This window comes from Haplochromis burtoni, unplaced genomic scaffold, assembly GCF_018398535.1.
Source record: "Haplochromis burtoni strain Fernald_Lab_line unplaced genomic scaffold, NCSU_Asbu1 Contig_1, whole genome shotgun sequence".
NCBI lineage: Eukaryota > Metazoa > Chordata > Actinopteri > Cichliformes > Cichlidae > Haplochromis > Haplochromis burtoni.
The window spans coordinates 5,527,654-5,547,903 of record NW_024582362.1 but is presented as its reverse complement, the minus strand read 5'-3'; the positions used below and the strand labels follow the sequence as shown (position 1 = coordinate 5,547,903).

Below are 20,250 nucleotides of genomic sequence, written 5' to 3'. Positions count from 1 at the left end.
CACACACACACACACACGTTCAGATCAGAGACTTTTCTCCCACACCCTATTTTCCCCTCGTGTCTCTCACCTTTCCACTTACCACCACTTCTTCTTGGAGAGGCAGCCACACCCTCCCTCGATACTAGTTCTGCAGTCGTCTCCATCCTGCCTTCTGTTTTTTCATCCAACTTCTCCTATTTTTTCCTCCTCTTGAGGCAATTCTTCCACCTCAAAACACATCCCCTACCTACCCATTATCTTCACAGCAGGCCTCTCCTCGCAGCTTTATGTGCTCCCTCACCTTTTGAATTATGCATACGATATCACCGGTCACATCTGATCAACACGCTGACCTTGTTACAGTCGTGTATGCGTGTGCACTAGCGAGCATGTCTTTAGGTATATTTATAAGGGTGGCTTATATGATACATGATACAATGCAACACACGCTCTGTGTATCGTATGATGCTACATTAAATCATTTCAGTCTAAAGCATAATGGATTATGCTCCTCTGTTTTCTAATTATGTTAAGTGTGTGGAAAGCTGTTTGTTTGTGCCCATGTTTTATTGATTAGTCTGGGAAGCTCCATAAGACGCCATCACGGCAAGCTAAAGAAGCGATTACAAGCCGCGATGTTATGGTGACTGGCTCTGACAAGGTGATATTACTTGTTAATGATCACGTATTAATGTGTTGTTAAGCACTGGAGCCAAGCAAACCACCCATTAGAAATCTCTGGTTACCTAATGTTCAGTTTTTCCTGACCTGAGATACTGCATGATTTTATTTGATAGAATAATACTATAGTTGAGTCTAAGGTTTATCCAAATACAGGAATCTGACTGATGCACAAAGGTTGTTTTCTTGCAAGGTAAAAATCACTGGAGTGTTTTCTGTACTAGTATCACTTATATAATGGTGTCGGCGCGTTAACATTAAATAGAAAGCATGGTGTAACATTTGTGATGTTTAAGAATAATGTTCTATCGTTTAAACTACAAGCATGCGGATTTGTAAGGGAAGCTTGTCAGCTATACTCTCAGTGCATTGCCTATGGCATTATGTGGAGAGGAGCCTCCCAACGGAGAGCCTATTAGTATTCACACACAGACCTCTGCAGTGATCAACACATGTTCAGGCACACAGGAGAGAAAGAGCTTCATTCATATTCATTTTACGTGTTATCAGTAATCTGCTGGCTGTGTTTACTTTAATACTGCAAGGCCCTTGTTTCCATCCTGTACCTGTCTCTCCACCTATTTTGCACACCCCCACGCATATGCAAATTCCTACAGTTTCACCATCCGAGGCATTTTCGAGGTGTGAAGAGAGACTCGGATCTGAGACTTGATTGACCGAGGGATGCAGAGCTGCAGTTCAGTTTGAGTGCGTCTGTACACGTATAAAAATGAATACCTTCAACACAAGTGTCTGCATAATTATTGTTTTCCACCTACAAAGACAAACTGCACAGAATACAAACAGTGCAAGTGTCTGTAGGAGGTCTGCTCAGCTGAATACTAAGAAAACTCACGTAGTGCTTGGCTCTGTTCCTGGTAGCACAATCAATAGTGCACAAGCACACACATGTACAGTACATACTTGTATTGGACCCATGAAAATGGAATAAAGAGAGAGAATTGCATTATAAGCCATGTCCAGATACTCAGAACCCCATCATCTAACATAACAGGATTCATTAAATAAACCAGTGCATACACACACACATACACAGAGCACTGTAGTTGGCCATCCCTTGTTCATCTGTGGGATTGTCCAGTGCTTTCTTCTGGGTGTGGCATGGTTGTGCAGAAGCATTGCAGCCATGCATGTTAAAATTTAAACCTGGCTTTGTCTACACACACAAGTAGAGGTAGTACATTTTTCATCTTCCCAAAAAGTGTCAATGGCAGCTTTTTTGTGTGTTTTTGTTGTTGTTGTTTTTTTTATCTTTCCAGGTTTATGCCAGCATGGCAAGTTTATTTCATGTCTACACAGAACTGTAGGTGTTAGAGGGGTTTTTTGTTTTTTTTTTGTCTGCAGCCTGCAGACAAAAAAAAGCATCTCTTCCATTTTCTTTGAGGATATGTGTGTGAGTGTGTGTCTGCACCTATAATTTGTTTCTTACATTATGGGGGCATTAATGTGTACTGTCATGCCAAAGGAATTTAGCTTCTGCATTAGACTGGCCATTCAGTTTTAGTGTGCAGATTTGATATAAGGGTTGGACACTAAGGTTTAACGTAAGGACTGGAGATAACAGGGAGTTTGTCTAGACTCGTCTGCAGATTGTGTCTCAAGGCTCTTTTTCTCTGCCTTGGCTATGTGTTGCAATAAAGGGTTTTAATAACTGCAGGGCTTTTTCTCCTGCATGGTGTTTTCCACCACATGGGTTATAATTCATGCGTGGGTGTACTATTATGTTGTTCTGGTGATTTTTATTGGAATAACCTGACCTTTTTGAGTGAATTTTTGTTTTTTTGTTTGTTTTTTTACGCTTGACCTTGGGCCATATGAGCGCTAAAACAAACAACTGCTCAGTCGCCTCCAAATAACTGTTAGGGTTAAAAAAAAAAATCGATATTTCTCCACTCGTGAAAATATGCCGTGTGCAAGCTACAAACAGCCCTCAAAATCCACAGATTGAACAAAGATATTGGCCCAGCTGGACCGAGCTCGGCGGGCCACCTGCAGTTCAGGCGCTGATTTATGTGTGAGTCTGTGTGTTGAAGTACTTTTCGTTTGAAAAACAAAAGGGGATGAAAATCAAAGGACTGAGAGAGCGAGAGGGGGCTGGACTGAGAGGCGGCTGTATGAGTGCACAAATTGCTGCTTTTAAACATCTGAATTTATCAGAATTGCCTTGGCAGTAAGTGGACCTCGGGCAATTTCCTACCCTCCAAATTATGGCAATTATTACAAATTATTTCTGTCATGTGTTAGCACAGTGGACAACAAGAAGAAAACTAGCTTTTTTTATCATTATTTGAACGTATATATGTGATTGTGATTATATACGGATTACATTGCAATAAAAAGATCGAGAGAAATGAACCCTTGTTTGGGCTTTCAACATCCGTATGTACACACAAAAGTGTGATAAAAATTTCTTATATGATTATAAGTGCCGCTTACAAAGAGCAGGATGAGCAACGTGTATCCGTGCTCGGTTGAAACCAAAATAAAAAAAACGCTGAATATGAAATATCACCTCACTGCTGTGCTGCTAAATCAACCCATGAATAAAAGAGTGACTGCAGAAAAGCAGAGCGCGACAGAGAAACAAAGCCTGTGAGAGCAGCGGGGGTTGTAATTCATTATTCATCTTCTAATTTGACATTAGAGGTCAGTGTGTGTTCCTCCTCTGCTTCCTACCTCCTCTGCCTCCTCCGCCTCGCCTTCACTCTCTTGTGTGGATTCCTAATCTGACCGGGTGTATTGAACTTGCATAGTTTGTTTCGTCTGTACATCAGCAAAAACTGACGCCTACAAATGCTTGACTGTTCAGAGCTGTACGTGGAGTTTGTTGTGTCTGTCGATTGTTTATTTCGAGCTCTGTAGTCATTTGTAGAGATCCTGATGTTTCTTCTCTCAGTATCTAATTACAAGTTGTAGTTCCAGATAACTAACCTGTCTCAGTAAACATTCAACAGATAGGTTCTTTAAAAGTCATCTGGTGATGACAGCTTCTCTCCGATCCTGTCTCTGTGCAGAAACTGGACACATAGACCCAGTCATCATCGAGCGTTACAACACCCCAGGTTTCATTGGCTGCCTGTCGCGGGTGGAGTTCAACGGAATTGCCCCACTCAAGTCTGCACTCAGAACAGCCGTAAAGTCTCAGGCAACGCCAACAGAAAAGCAGCCTGCAGCTGCGTCACCTGCATCTTACCAGGGTAAACTGGTGGAGTCCAACTGCGGGGCATCACCTCTCACTATCCCACCAATGTCTGCTGCAACAGATCCCTGGCATCTGGACAAAACAGGTGAGTGGAACATGCTCAACAGGTTGATTTTTCATTTTTCTCACTGATAAGAAAAAGCAACGCTGTGCAGTCTGAACAGTTAATGCAGATGTGTTAGTTCTGGGTGGCAAAGGAGAGCTCCTTTATAGCCCCAAGTTTTTCTTCACAGCAGAGCAAGTGTTCATTAAGTATCCTCGAAATGCTAGTTTAAGACTTATGTGTTTACATGACCGTACACACACACACACACACACACAGACTAATGATATATCCAGCGGCAGTCTTTAGTATTTTTAGTGTCATCATTCTGGAAGCATCCGTTTTCCTCAGGCTCCGTGCCAACTGTGCCTTTGGGAGCGTTGAGCTCTCTGAAATTGATCCAGTCCATCGATCTCGACTCCAGGTCCTCACTCGAAGTCTGCTCGCAGCCATCCGTCTACAAAGTGGATTATTATTTATGTTGCCTTAGGTTCTCTATAGATAGCTCAGATCTATAACATATTGAGACCTCTCTCCATCCTTCCACTTTCGTAATGATTGTGCGATGCCAAGTCGACTCTTTTGCGTTAGTTTCTTTTTGTTGGTGATGACATCCTTTCCCGTTTCTGTCAGTTTACTTTTCTGTGTTCTCACCTTTCTATTATGCTTTTAAATACATTGTAGTTTTATCCAATTACATCCAAGCATATGCAGCTAGCAGAGGTAACCATGATTTAAATTTCAAAACAATAAATAAGAAAAAAATATTTAAAAAAAACAAAAACACCACCAGACAATGCACAACAATATAGTCCAGATAAGAAATACATAAAATTACAACATAACAATCCATAAATAATAAATAAAAATCCATGGTACATACGAAAATACAAAGGAAATAAATAAGAAGGCATACACCATGAAATATGACACTTAATACATAATTAGCATAAAATGAATGCTCACAGATGTGGTCCCTCTTTAGCTGTTGTTTGATGTATAGCAGCTGAATTATTATTATAATCTCACTACCTCTAGTAGAGGCTCTGGTAACTTTTTCACTAAAATTCAGTTTTAACATGATGAACTCACCCAATCAGGCTGGAGCGAGTCCATGTAAGGAGCTTATGAGCAAACTTAAATTAAAAGAAAAAAATTGAAAGCTCAAAATATTGTATTTTTGAAGTGTGACCCACCGTAAAAAGGCTGATGGGGTTTTGCCGTCACCCTGCCAGGCGGGCGGCGTGGATACCCAATTAAACGAATGCAATAACTTGAGAACCAATCGTCGTAGTATTTGTTAAAATCCATACCATATGTGCATCTACTACAATTCTTGGACAAGTTCAAATCTTACTGACCTCAACCTTGAGATCAACGTCAGAGGTTAATCTGAAAATCACCTGGGATTTTCACATTTATACCATAGATGCATCTACTAGGAGGCTGAGAGGTAGCACTGGTGGTCACCAATAATCACTGGACACTGTACATGTAAATACATATTAGCCACCTAGCTTAATCGTTTTTTTGCATAGAAGGACCCTGGAATGTACTTCATACCTTCCTTGCTTACTAGTGACTTCTTGACGTTAAATATAGCATCTCGTCCTGCTGGCATGCGTGTCGATTTCATGCTTTGGAGAACCAAAGCGTGGATTAGCATGTTTATTCTATATGAGCAAAAAAATAATAGAGTAGAGAAAAATTCTAGCTGTATTTTCTGGCCTATTGTTTAATTTGCCTGAAACTATGTAGGTTCAAATTATTGATTTAGATTGGGCCTTAACCCCTTTCTTTCCCTTTTCTTTTTCTATTCCTCCACTGACTTCTACTGACTTTCCCCCACCTGGCCCTCACCTCCTGTCCACTCCAGCGTAATCCCCACTCTGATAATAATGCGAATAATAAAATAAAATAATAAAACGAAACAAAAAGAATAACAAGAGGCACCTACAGAGACACTGTAGTGGTCGTCTTGGCAAAATAAATGTGTTTGGTACAACAAAGCATTCAGGCCATGATTCTGCTTGCTAAAACTGATTCTTACTCATGCTTGTGACTTCCCAGGAGAACTATGGGCAGTACAGCCTGCATTACAAATAGCTGACGGGCTCATAGCAGGGTGATGTTTTTCCTGTGTTAAAATATGCATATTGAGGTTGTGTTTGCACAGAACTCCTCGATTATGGAAGCCTGCAGAGAGTTAGCGGCTCTCTGCTGAGAGAAGTTATTGGCAATTTCAGCAATGTCATTTTACTTCTTTCTTTTATTACACACCCTCCACTCATCTCAACTCTTTTCACATCCACTCATTGTACATCCAGGGAATACCACTGCAATTAAACGGTGGCAGCAGGCGTGTAAACTGCTTGAGCTCGATGAATGATTAATGAAAACCATGAAATGCATGAGACGGTGTAGTTATATATTTATTTATCTATCAGTAGTCATTTTATATGCATCTAGCTGACCCCCTATGAGCATGCATTTTGGTGACAGCAGGAAGGAAAAACTCCCTTTAACAGGAAGAAACCTCGAGCAGAACGAGGCTCATGGACGGGCGGCCATCTGCCACGACCGGTTAGGGTTGAAGAAAGGAAGACAGGACAAAGACACGTCATTATTAATTAGCAAACGTTCTCCAACCAATCGTTCCTTTTGACTTTTAACTGCTGAAGAACGTCAGAGACGCCATTAAGCTCTGTGTTGATAGAGATCGTACGTATATAAAAGGCACTTTCCTGATCTGCTGGGCATTTCTATGTGCACTGTTGTATCAGCTTGTTTTTGTGTCTTTCTCTCATTTCTTGTTTAGATGCAGTGTTCCCCTTTAATGAGGAGAGAGTGATTCCCGATGGAGTCAACAGGGACTCTGCCATCATTGGAGGTACAAAGTGCCATTATCATATCATCAAGTTAAAAGTGCTTAAACATGGGGGTTTTTTTATTGCTAATTGATTTTCCACATTTAAGAGGTCTTTAAAGTTTTCAGTGAGTTTATTAATAATTTATTATATAGTTCTAAGTATAGCCTAAGTACTCTCTATCTGACAGTCAAACTTTAATAAATGGAACGGAGAGCAACTCTGGGTTCAGTATCTTGCTGTAGCTTGCTTGGCATGCAGACTGCAGCATAGTGGGTGACCTTCTCTGCCTCCTGAGCTACAGCCACATGGTTGGCATTTATGCAGCACCTTTTGATCTTCACTAGCTTTTACTTTGGGAGGGGTAAGTGTCTTGCCCAAAACATTTGAGCAGGGCTTTATCGCTTGGGTCGGCTGTGGTTCAGGAGGTAGAATGTGGCGATCCCTGGGTACTCTAGTCTGCAGGTCAAAGTTTCTTTGGGCGAGATACTGAACCCCAAGCTGCCACCTGATGCATCCGCTGGAGTGTGTGTAAATGTTAGACAAGGAGTTTTGGTATAAAAAAAAGCACTTGTATAAATGTGTGTGTGATTGGGTGAATGAGGCTTGTAGAAGAAACTGCCTTGAGTGCTAAGTGCCCCATTTACTATTTATTTGCTCTCTGTGCTTCACACATTACAATAACCAGTGGTTGTGATGGATCGTGACCCGGATGAGCTGCTACATCACAGACATTCTGATCATAGTTAACTATTAAAAACGTCTGCTTTATACTTTTCAAGTGACAGTCAAATTCCTTCTTTCTGTCCAAAAAGTACCAAAAACAGACTACAGTTCACTAATGTTTCTAATTACATTGCAAACATTGCAATACATACATTTTAATTACATTAATCTCCCAGTTGAGATGGCAGAAGCAGGCTGTGTTTGCCTTTGCTTAGACATTGACTCATATGAGGAATTTCATGGTCAGAGCAGGTTGGTAGCAGTATTTGAAAAAGCCTCTCTGTCTCTACTACAGGTATTATCGCAGTGGTGATCTTCACCATCTTATGCACTCTGGTGTTCCTGATCCGCTACATGTTCCGTCACAAAGGCACTTACCACACCAACGAGGCAAAGGGCAGCGGGGAGTCGGCCGCGGAATCAGCGGATACGGCCATCATCGGCACCGACAACCCAGAAACCATTGACGAATCAAAGAAGGAATGGTTCATCTAACAGCCAATCAGAAAGAACTCTGAGAGAGGGAAAGCAATGTTTTAGATCATCCAATGCCACAGAGATAGAGGTGGTTTAAGTCAAGGCCAATCACAGAATGGACAGAGGATTGGCTATTCAAAAGGACAATAATCTCCCAGGGAAGGTTGGGGCAACGGGGAAGACTGTACAGAAATCCTTTTGTTTTGTTCTGTTTTTTTATATATCCAGAGTATTAGAAAGAGAAGGAAGGGACAATTATTCAACTGAGCACAGCTGTAAGAGACTGTACATGTATATACTAACCGGCTTGTCCTTCTTTGTATCGTGCTTGGGAGTTTTCAGGAGTCCTTTGAATACTGTATATGACAAATAATTATACTTACTGGGTCGTGTGATAGCAAAGGTTTATTGCCAGTCCCTGTTGCGTTTTGATTTTATATTTTAACAAAACTCTTATATCAAAAATGATCAAATCGACATGCCAAACCTTTGTTTTTGTTTTATTCTTTCTTTTTTCTTCTTCTTCTTTGTATTTTTTATTGTTTCAAACTGCGGATGCGCCAGCTTGTCACATAATTCATGTCGTGGTAATATAGAACTGAATATGGATGCCAAAAGTCACCTTGTAAATATGATATTATTTTCTCCCTTTTCTCGAAAGATTTATTTAGTGTCAGACGCATAAAGCAAATTAGAAATTTCATATCTATATGAGAGTGGCGCCACACGTCTCGTCTGTCGCATTATAAACGTGTAAAATACAGAGTTTTACGTTTAAATCTTATGGCATTCGATTGTAAGGGACACTCCTTTCTGTGGAAGGGCACCGAGAGGTTTCTCAGTGCATGATGGGGAAATCATGACGCCATCATCGCCATCTTCTTCATCTTCATCGTCACGGCAGCTTTCTTTGGATTTGGAATGAGTGAATCTGCGAGCCTTTACTCGTGCGGGCTTCAGCATGTTTGTTTGTTTCTTTGCCAAACACTTGAGTCTTATGTCAGATTTTCATGTTCAATTTGATATTTGAGTTGGTTTTTTGTTTTGTTTTTATACATTTGAAACCAGTGTTGGGCTGTAGTTTTTAAAGCACATGCATGCGTATATGCGTAGGTGAATTAGGGCAAAATGAGCTTTAGAAGGGGCCGTTTGGGCATGCGCGAAGACCAGACCAAACAGCTTGACTGATGCGTACTGAGTTTTCATCGATGCACTAGGCATTAAGTGGGCGAAGCAGCGTGAAATGAAAAATCAATTTATATCTGAAAAACACCTGGGACGAAGTTAAGAAGATAATTGGCTTATTATTCCAGCGTGCCTTCAAGGTGCTGAGCCGTTTGGCCTTGCCTCACACTACTTATCACAAACCTGCGAGAAAAACTTGACTGCTGCTGCACGAAATCGGACTTAATAGCGTTTTCAGCTGTTTTTTTATGTTGTATTTAAATGGTGCTGTGTTCACTTACCCAGAAAAATCTTGGTCGGAAAAAAAACTTGTTTTGAAATTTAAAAAAAAAGCCAGACTTTCCAAGTATTTGTGCAGCAGTAGCAGCTTCAACGCACACGCTTACACCTCCCTCACACATGCACACAACAACATGCATGTTTGATGACGTGTGAGTCATTTGCTCGTTTGCAAGAAAAACACGTTTAGGATGAGGAGGCAGACACGAGCGTCACCCTGCAGTGTGCAACTGCGGTCCAACATGCATTCAAATATAATCTATTTATGTTTAAGTTATTTTTATGTTTACCTGTTTACCTTACCATGGCTTCTACAGAACGACGTGTTACAGCTGAAACCTGCTGCCAACTCTATTTTGTTGTGAAGTTGCTTTATTTTGTATGTCTGTTTGATCAAATTGCTCCCACGGCGCTCGCGCAGTGAATCACGAATCGCCTCGTGATCGAGCGCTTGCTGTGGATCACTTCATGTGAGACATTAGGAGCAGCTGCTGAGCTCAGCTTGCCTTCTACTGAGGCCTCAAAGAAGTATTCATCTGCTTTTACTTCGCATCCCGTAGGGCAAACAAGTGACTCTACCGATGCTTTGTTGTTTTTGGATTTTGATTTTCAGACTTTTAAAATGCATAACTTCATCCTCGATATATGTTTTGAACTTAACGGCGATGATAATTGATTATCAGCGCAGACAGGCAAAACCTTAACCCACATGTTTTGCTTTTAGTTCTCTTGAGTTCAATAAAGAGTGTTTGATCTTTAATAGCAGTTTCTTCGTCTTCTTCTTCTTGTTCAGACACTCGCAGCGTAATGATGCACATCAAAGACAGTACTAAAGATATTCAAGGAACATTTTGTGTCTTAGCCATGTAACCATTAAGAAACAGGGACTATGGAAGAATCTAACCTATTTGCTTTAGTTCGACTTATATAAGTTAAAATTATATAAAACTGATATAATATTTAATAAACGCTATGTAGTTTTTCCTTTTAAAAAGCCCGTAATGAACAAATGTGGAAGTTCCAGAAGGTCATATGCTGCCCTCTGGTGGGCAGACAGTGCACCTTCTTAGTCACCCAGATTTACAGAGCATACACACTGATGATTAATGACAGATTACCAAACTAAATAAAGTTAAAAGCTCATAGCTGATGAATTATATTCAGAATCAGTAATAAGTAATATATGAAAGTATATCAAATATAAACTTGCTGACAAAGGTACCCAAAGCAATGAGGCGCTACAAAAAAAGGACTGAAGTGTCCTTAAGACGATAAAGTTGTAGATAAATGTGTTCACTTAGGTTCAGCATGTTTGATTTTAAAGTGATGTCAGGTCTTTATATCTCTTACTCATCAGAAATTTAGTGCTACTCTGCTTTTCCTCAGGAGGGATTTGTCCTGCGTGCCTGGTAATTAAATTAAATTAATTCTTATTACTTTGTGTTTGTTTGTCTGCCCACACCTTTGAACCGAGGTATTGTCTTGTCGTTGTTATTACTGTTGCCATGATCCAGAACTAAATAGCAATATAGCTGCCCCATAATCAGTTTGTGTTATTATAATCTTCGTTTCATTATGTCTGTCGATTGAATCGCTGCCTATATCACTCGCAGCCGCATATTTGCATAACTGCAACTCATTCTTAAACCCTTTGACAAGGACTGTGTCCTAATGTAATGTGGTAAAGTATCCAACACACTCTCGCATGCCTGACAGTGAGCTGATGGGGAGCATTGTGTGTTAAAATATTCAGGTAGCTTCCAAAAAAACCTTCACAGAACACACACACACACAAAATTATTGTGAAATCAGACACTTTTTAACAGCTTTATTAGCTTTGAGGTTGGAAAACAGGAGAAAAAAAAGTCTGCAAAAGAAATCGGAAGTTACAAAAGACAACTTATAATATTTCCGTGTACTTCAGTCCCTTTTTTTCTTACAAGCAGGCCTTTATTGTTCCACTCTGATGCCCCAGTTAATGTGCATGTTGACAAGTATGAGAGCTCAACTAGGATCAGGGTTGGTCTTTGGTGTGCAGCAGAAAACAGAGTGAAATGCTTGAGGTTCATTGTCCCAGGGTGTAGCTTTGTGAATCCGTCATGACTGTGGGGGGGAGAGGGGTTGGACGAATGTGGTGGGGGGGTGGGGGATGCTGCTGAGATGGAAGATTTGGGCTCCTCAGGCGTCGGGACACTCACCTGTAACGCATATTAGAAAGGCTGGTGAGCGAAGGTCTGCCTCGCTCACAGAATCAGTTACATTGTTGATACTGTTAACTTACCATTCTTGGGCAGCATAACAATGTTCTCAGCGAGGACACCAGTCTCCAAAGAGAACTGCGAGAATTTCTCCTGCAGGACAGCGCTGGTGTCGGGAGTGCGACCTACAATAAAAAATGACAGCGCTCTTCAAGAATGAGCAAATCCCGGAGAGCATTCCTAGAAAGTTACTCTTATTTTGGTAAGACAAACTCACTGTAAAGCTTGTTGAGGACCTCGGACACCCCATTCTTTGTCTTGATGGTGTGGACCAGGGCGTACTCATCGTAAACAACGTCAACAATGCGCATGTCATTGTCATTGTTCCAAGCTGGTGGGGTCACAGAAATCCTGTTAAATCTAAGTATTCAAATATATGTCAGATTTTGGGGCAGTTTTAAAGGCGTCTCTACTTACTTTGGCTGTGGAAGGTGAAACGTCCAGGAGTGTCTGTTTTCTTAGCCAGGTGAGTCATTCTCCAGCAGGAGCCATCAGTACTTAAATGGGGAAAAAATGACCAGTTTATTAGATATCCTCCCTAAAAAAGACAATCATTGCCATTTAATTTATTTTATTTTATCTTATTTTGAAAGCACAATTATACTCACTTCAGGTTGGAGTAAGAGAGGTCCAGATCTTCTACATCAGTAGGAGTTAAGAAAGCAGTCCCCATCTTCATGGTTGCTTTGTGGTTCACAAACCACTGAGCATTTGTAGCAAAGCCAACCATGTACCACTTGCCCGCCACCTGTAAGAAAGCAAACACTGTTTAAAAAGAGGTTATCTAAACCCTACCTGCATTACTGCTCCCCCTCTGCTTTCTAAAAGTGAGGGGTTGTTTTTGTCTGTGCAACAACCCAAAGACAGACACAAATAACTTCTTTCTTTTTAAATGTGTATTTGTTACCTTCTCCAGGTTGAAGTCTTTTACGGGCATGACATCTGCACATGCAGCCAGCACGCACACCAGGGCGGCCAGCATCCTCAGCAGTGTGCTCCTCATGGCTTCTTCTGTCTGTGCTTAGGCAGCAAGGAGTGATCAGGAGTGTCAAGGCGGTTTGATGGGAAGGAGCAAGCGGAGGCTTCTTATATTTGCTGCAGGGTACAGCCCTACCCCCATTCTGTCTCCTCCCCACTCCCCCTCCCCACAATCCTGCTGTTCGCTACACCATTACAAAAACCCTCAGGCGAATCACGGCTGTTACACAACTGGCACGTGTGAATAGAGCCAGGACACAGGGGTAGAAGGGATGGGGTTTAAACATTAGTGTCCAAGCATGCCTGGCCAAAATGTCACATGTATAAAATCAGTGTGTTTTCCATTTTTCTGGATATGATAAACCATTGGCATCCAGTATTTCCTGCATGGTCAGGGATTTTTAAGAACTTCATGGTGAAAAAAAAATAAAAATCATTCTCATAAATAACTTTGCCAGTGTTGCATACAGTGGCTTGATTGTTCCTTGCAGACTCTGAGCACTGACTCACATCATTGTACTGGTTTCTTTCTTTCTTTCTTACTTTCATAAAACCTTTGGTGCATGCAGAATTTCGGTGAGAACCTCTGAGTTTTGTAACTACCAGGGAGTTGGAGCATGCACTATTGACTTGTTTAAATTTAAATATTGCATTTATGTTACAACAAATCCCCCGTTAACTTTGTTTCTGTGTATTGTATCATTTGCTTGTTACATAAAGTGCTAATTAGCTGTGAATTCTTTATTTTTGCTGACATGTACCGATGACTTATCAAACCTCTCCTCTGTTATGAGACCAGACAAGCACAGACTTGTAATCAGCTGGTTATGAAACACTCACATATCCACACAAACAGGCACACACACACACACACACACAGAGGTGCTGGTTGGAGCGAGGGGAAGTGGTAAGAGGCACTTTTGGTGAGTTTTGTAACCACCCTTGTGACATCTGGGCCTTATTATCTCCATTCCTGGCCCCCTCATCCAATTTTTGCATCCTCAAGCACAAAACAAAAATGTGCATTCACCTCTGAATGGTAAATCTCGGGATAAAAAAACACTTCCATCTCACCACAGGATTAGCAAACAGCAAATAAAGACAATTAAAAGCATTCAACAACAGCTTGATTTGACTCTTATGTCCTTTTATTCAGTGTGTGGCTGAGGACATTTAATGTTAGGGGTGAATTCAAAAGCGTTGCTCTCCATCGTCCCCTCAGCTCCGCCTCTTCAGCATGTGGGAACACAATCTGTTAAACAAGGAATGCCAGGTTAAATTACAGAGAAACCGTGCTGATGTTTTTCAGCAGGCAGTGGAAGTTAGATAACGTGTTGACAACGTTTTAAAAACTGACTGCAGGAGCACAGCCTGCAGGAACAAAAGTCAGCACTGTTTCTGAGAAGGTCTGGCTCACTTTTCTTTTTCTTTTTTTCCCCCAAGTGATACATGATGCCATTTTTAAAAAAAAAAAAAAAAACCTCATACTGTTATTCAACAGTGGGTCTCCCGCTTAGAAACACTCTGTGATATCTTCCTACTTGTAGCTGTCAAATCTTTTTTGTACAAAATATGCAGGATGATTAAAAATCATGACATGTACCATTTTACCCACATGTTTGATACCATGCTCGAGCCATGATTATAACTTGCTTTGACCAGCTACATATCCCACATGGTGTGAAGAACCTTTATGCTTCTGTTAATCTACAGTATAGACATTTAACTGGTGATATTTTGCCATTTAACCCATTTGTCTCATAAAATAAAAGCGCTTCTGAGCAAAAACAAGATTTTGACTTTAAAGTATGCAAAACTGATTTATTTGCTGTTTTTAACAGCGCTCGAATGTGTATTTTAGCATTGAAAATGTCACATCTGTCTGCTGTACTTATGAGGGATCCAAAATGTCAAACTCAGTTTCAGGTTGCGTGACCTCATTAAATTTCCCAAAGTTACTGTACACAAAAATCACGTGATTCTGAGGAGGTCAGTAGGGAGGTACTCACCGAGTGAGCAAGTACTGTTATCACATGGTGATTTTAGCTTTCACAGCATTTTTCAAGAATCCTCATCAGCTATTCAAATCAAACCACACTGCAGGAAACTAGACGAGAGCTTTAGCCTAAACTAAATGTACATTGTTGCTGTGCTTCGGCATTTAATACATTTAAACTGTTCATTTATTTAAATTAAACATTGTACATATTAACATTTAAGTTACTGCCCAAAGGGGATCTGAATTATTCTCCTCATTTTGTTTTGCACACTGGTTATTGCCTTTGGCTTAATTACATTTTTTAAGTCAATAACTTGTTTTTTCATAACATACTGCTTAGCTTAGATTATACAAAAAAACTATGAAGAATATATTAACCAGGTAACACAAACAGCTCAAGATGAGTGTGTTTTTTTTCCTCTAGTAACATGTGAGGGGAAAGTGCCGTGAGCCACAATCACAGCGCAAAGCTGCAGCTCATTTGGGGTGAAACTAATTGTGTGGTATTGAGTTCCTGTTTCTCTTTATTCTTTATCCTTTATTCTTGTCGCTTCCGTACGTTTTTTGCACCTTAACTACTCCCTCAGTTTTCAGCCGATTTTCTCAGTTCAAACTCTAATCTGTTCTGCTCTTTCTGGCTATATCTTTTGGTGTTTATTGCTATTATACTTTTTAAAATATTACACTTTTTTCCTTTAATTTGTCCCATTGAAATCAATGGAAAACTTCAGAAATTCTGCTAAAACGTTCTTGTTTTCGAAACTTAACTACATGCTCATGCTTTCACCTAGAAACTCCATTCAAACTTTAAAACGTTCTCAAATGATTGGTCTTTTCCTGTGTGATTCAGCTTTTTCATATCTGTTACCGTTTTCATTTAATGCCTCTTTAAGTTTTCAGTTGCAGCTTTGTGATTTTTCAGAAAATACATGCGTTGTTATGGTTGCTATGCAATTAACTCAGAGTGAGAGCTGCTGCTTTCTGAAGTTTCTCTTCATGTCCGAACAACTTCTTGCTAGTCACTCAATTTTCACCCAACCTCCACAAATTATACATGAAAACGTAGGTATTTCTGCTGGCTTTCAGAAAATGTCACTATCACTGTTGTGGAAGTTACAGATTTTTATCAAATCGCCTCAGAGCAACAAAAAGTTTTAAAACTCTCCATTCAAAGTCTATGGGGAGTTTGTTCAAAACCAGCGCTGGATTTCTCTAATGAGAGGCATTTTCAAATCGTCATATCTCCGTAACAAAGCAAAGTTAAGACATGAGGCTTGTGCCAATTCATCTTCAGACACTGCTGACACTCAAGGTCGAAGCAGTTTTTACAGTCATCTTACCATTGTGCCATAAATTACGTTTGTTTGAGGGGTGGAAATCTGTCCTCCTCTCAGTTTTCAAACTCTGAAAATTCTGACTGCTCATCACCCTATTTTCCAGGTGCCCATTCTCTTTCCCAGTGGCGCAGTTGGTAAGATAAGATAAGATAAGATAAGATAAGATAAGATAAGATAAGATAAGATAAGATAAGATAAGATAAGATAAGATAGAACTTTATTAATCCCTCGGGTGGGTTCCTCTGGGAAATTCGACTTCCAATGATAATGACACGGGTCTGAAGCCCAAAGGTCGTGGGTTCAATTCCACCTTGTCTACATGTTTTCTTCCACTTCAAATTAATACACTATCACAGACCTGTAATTCATATTGATAATTTATTACAATTCGGCAACATTTTATGATTTTGGCAGCTTTTCTAATATGGACCTCAGATTCTTGTTAACGCTCCATGGCAGAAATACATACAAGTACACAGCTTGATGAAGCAGACAGAAGCAGTACCTCTGATTGGTTCAGCATTTCCACCTCTTATCAGCACAAATCTCAGCCTCTTCTGCTGTTTTCATTAGAATTTTAAGCTTTTCCAGAAATTCTGCTGATTGAACTCTTTTCAGCAGAAATTCTGCTGATTGAACTCTTTTCAGCAAAATTTTCAGTTTTTTCTGCTGTTTTCAGCAAAAACCTCTTTTCTGCAGAAATTATGCTTATTCACCTCTTTTCTGCAAAATTTGCAGCCTTTTCACCTCTTATCAGCACAATTCTCAGCAGCTTCTGCTCATTTCAGCACAATTGTCAATCTCTCCACCTCTTCTTTGTGAGAATGAGTTTGGCTCAGTAAGCTAAATAACTGCCCTTAGACCAGAAGGGCCAGGTTTGAATCCTGCTCAGGGCAATCTTTTTTTTTCTTTTTTTTTTTTTAATTTCAAATTTTTCAGCTTTTTTCAGCAGACATCTTCAGCGTTAAGGCATCCACACAGCATTTTCGCAGGAAATGCAAATTTTTCTAGTTCTTGTTTGCAGTTCTTTATGTAAAGCATGTTGTTAAGAAAAAATCTGCATAAATACAATTTGTTAATATTATTTATTATATTGCACTGAATCAGTGAAGCTTCTTACAGTACATGGGAGAAAATGCTAGGAAATAAGTCGTGAGCGCTTTGCCAGGGAAATGGAATGCAATTACTCGTGGATGTACTTGTCAGCACTAGGCCTGCATACTACACCAGTAAGTAAAAACCTGAAAAATAATATAAGTTTGTCTCAGTGGCATTGCACATGCTTATCTTGTTTCTGTCTGGCCATTTTGTTTGTGACAAATCGAAACATTATCACCCTTTCTTTTTAGGGGATTGCTTTTATGTACATACGTCACTTAAGTTAATACATTTAAAAATGTTTAAAAAGAAAAAACAGCATGTAACTTACTGATCACATGATCTCGATCCACATCACCGCAGTGACCTGGAAAGCAAAAATAAATTCACATGTCATTATTTAGCCCTCTGGGGAGCTTTTACTATATATCAACATATGGCTAGTAGTAGTGTGACTTTCCCTGACCAGTCATTTACTACATATGTAGTGTGTTGTTGTGTTATTTTGTAATGCACTGTGTTCAGAAAATATTTGGATTGTGTTCTCAAAGGTTACACGGTATATTCATTTGGTTAATCTAGCTATCAGAGATCCAGAGCTTGTCTAGCTATGCAGTCATCATGTGTTTCAAAATGCCAGCTTACATGAAATAGATTGCTATTAGTATTCTGTATGATAACTGTAAAATTAGCCATACTGTAGGTGGGGAAGGGGAAGTGGTAGGCCCGCTGCAAATTCTGTTTTGCAGCAAGCTCTTCAAACTTGGTTAGCAGCGGCTCTGACAGATTGTCCACAGACTTCCCTGCGAACACAGCACAACACAAAAACCCTTTAACATATTTACCAAAGTAATAAAGCATCAACAGTGCTGTGCTGCTCAATATAAAGTACCTACAAAAGTAAGGGAGGAAACCTACCATAGAGTTTCATTGTGATCTTGCCCTGTTTCTGGTAGTACATGATGGCATAGGAATTGTAGTCTGTATCCCCAATCACTATCTCAATATTCTGCTCAGGGGGAGATCCTGGTATATAGAGAACAGAGAGCAAAGTACACACAGGATCCTGCTTTATTCTGGGACACTAAGAAACAAAACTGACCTTTCATTGTCAGTCTTCCTGGGACTGATGTTAGATGATAGACTTGTAATATCTCCCAACACTGGTGATTACTGAGAAGAGAAGAGAAGAGAAGAGAAGAGAAGAGAAGAGAAGAGAAGAGAAGAGAAGAGAAGAGAAGAGAAGACTTTGTACTTTTCAGACAGTGCATGACAAATTAATCAATAAAACTTGTTTTTTCTCTGTTGAGGCCAGAAAGATTTCATAGCACTCATACAGCAACAAAAGCTTTCATAGAATGTTCTCCAAAAACAACACAAGCCACATTTAAATGGGATATTATACTTCTAGGTCAGTTTGGCCAAAAAAGAGTTAGCAGAAAAGCTGACGGATTTAACTGTTCTACCTCATCCTTCCTGTTTTTGAAGATGCATAAATAACATTAAACACATGGCAAGGAATAATATCAGTAAGAATGGAATGAGGGATTCAAGAAATTGGCTCCCTCTGCTGCCAAAAAAATAGAAAGAAAGCAAAGAACATACAGAAGAATCAGCCACATGTGCAGCTGTACTCACTGCCTTGTTTTGGTGCTAACAGACAGCGTTTTATTAGAGGTAGCGGTACGAGCAATGGTGATTACTGTTGGCTCCACCTTGGTCCCGTGATTTACCAGGTAAGAGCATTTGGAGGCAGTATTAAGCAGGTACCATGTTCCCAGCATCTAGGACACAACCAATCAGAGAAAGGAAAAAACAAGATTTCAAAATATCTCAAAATCAATCAATTTGTCATAGACAAATGTCTTATCGGATTATTCTAATTCATCCCATCCCACTGAAATCAAAATTCCAAAAATGTTCCCGTGTCAAAACAAAAACAAAACATTTCTTTTAAATGCCCTGCTCTATCCCCTTCATATCCGTTCACCTGCACAGAAAAATTCCCTCATTGCCTCAAACACAATATTGACACAATTATGCAAGTTTGCCTGCATCAGCAGCCCCCACAGTAATCCATAAAAATCAGAGCTTTCACAGCGATCGAAAGTTTGAAGAATAAAGGCTTCTCAGAACTGGCCTTTGACGTGTTCGAGTCTCTGAATACTTTACTTCGATTCCACATAGAATATAAGGACAAAAACTTGTTGGATTATTCTTAGACCAGTGGGACAGAGCGCTTTTGTGTGTCATGATCTAATCAAAGCAACAAAATAGCTTTCTGGCTATTTTCTTATGTTTATATTGACTCATCCACCATTAAGTTACTTTCACATAGTTTCCACAGATTCTTCTGCAGTCCTATTTGTATATCATACTGTGACACGGTACAACAATCAAAAAACAGTGTTCAGAGGTAAAATAACAGCACACAGAGCTGTCTGCTGTGTTGGCGACGTCTGCAACTGCCTGGAAACAGTCGGTCTCTTGGCAGTTGCAGCTTTTTCATGAATCTCACTGTCTTCAGCAGAAGGTTAAAAAGATTAACTAAAAAAAGAAAAAGACCCAATACTGCTGATGTTATTTGGCACTATATAAATTGAATTGAATTGAGCAGCCAGGGCCCAATGCAGCAGCAGTGAAAATATTCCGCTTCTTTATCTTATTTCTTACCCTTTCTATGTCTATGTCTTGTTCGGGTTGGGTCAGGTCAATAGGTGTGATCTTTGGCTTCTTGGGAGGTCGTCTTTGGGGTCGGGGTCGACTCTTAGCTCCACCTACAGCCTCAGCAGAATCCCAGAGGTACACGCACATCAACATCACCACTGCAAGTATGCAACGCCATAGTCCAGCCATTGTATCGCTGACAAACAATTCTTGTTTTTGTTTTATAGGTTTTCTGTCCACCCTGCTCTGTTTCTCCCTTCAGCTGTTCTCTTTCTGCTTTACTCAACTTGCAACACATATACCCAGAAGATATGGATAAGCAAACAGAGACCCAGAGACAAACAGTGTGAAACAGAGGATGGCCTGCTGAGTTAAATATTAACTTCATGGTAGAGATGAGGCCATACTAAAGTGCTGTGGTGTGCACTTCTGAACAACAAGAGGCGGCAA

General features: G+C 40.1%; 3 protein-coding genes across 4 annotated transcripts in view; 1 reads left to right on the top strand and 2 right to left on the bottom strand.

Moving 5' to 3' along the window:
- cntnap2a (contactin associated protein 2a) overlaps positions 1–10,223 on the top strand; it is a 385,507-nt gene extending 375,284 nt beyond the window's left edge. For both annotated transcript variants that reach the window (XM_005912066.2, XM_005912065.2), the window contains 3 exons: positions 3,699–3,971; positions 6,748–6,819; positions 7,818–10,223. In XM_005912066.2, the coding sequence (XP_005912128.1) occupies positions 3,699–3,971; positions 6,748–6,819; positions 7,818–8,017 (545 nt within the window). In that variant the 3' untranslated portion in view covers positions 8,018–10,223. The remainder of the gene's footprint in view (positions 1–3,698; positions 3,972–6,747; positions 6,820–7,817) is intronic.
- A 1,053-nt stretch (positions 10,224–11,276) lies between these two features.
- Positions 11,277–12,802, bottom strand: ptgdsb.1 (prostaglandin D2 synthase b, tandem duplicate 1). The gene is made up of 6 exons (XM_005912068.2): positions 12,629–12,802; positions 12,330–12,469; positions 12,139–12,218; positions 11,939–12,052; positions 11,745–11,846; positions 11,277–11,661 (listed from the first exon to the last, which is right to left on the bottom strand). Exons 1-6 carry the CDS (start codon positions 12,722–12,724, stop codon positions 11,642–11,644), a joined length of 552 nt encoding a protein of 183 aa, XP_005912130.1. The 5' UTR covers positions 12,725–12,802; the 3' UTR covers positions 11,277–11,641.
- Positions 12,803–13,829: 1,027 nt separating this feature from the next.
- On the bottom strand, positions 13,830–20,117 carry c8g (complement component 8, gamma polypeptide). The gene is made up of 7 exons (XM_005912070.3): positions 19,807–20,117; positions 18,772–18,917; positions 18,236–18,306; positions 18,052–18,159; positions 17,832–17,936; positions 17,465–17,500; positions 13,830–13,951 (listed from the first exon to the last, which is right to left on the bottom strand). The coding sequence occupies exons 1-7, from the start codon at positions 19,987–19,989 to the stop codon at positions 13,932–13,934; spliced, it is 669 nt and encodes a 222-aa protein (XP_005912132.1). The 5' UTR covers positions 19,990–20,117; the 3' UTR covers positions 13,830–13,931.
- Positions 20,118–20,250: the final 133 nt, after the last annotated feature.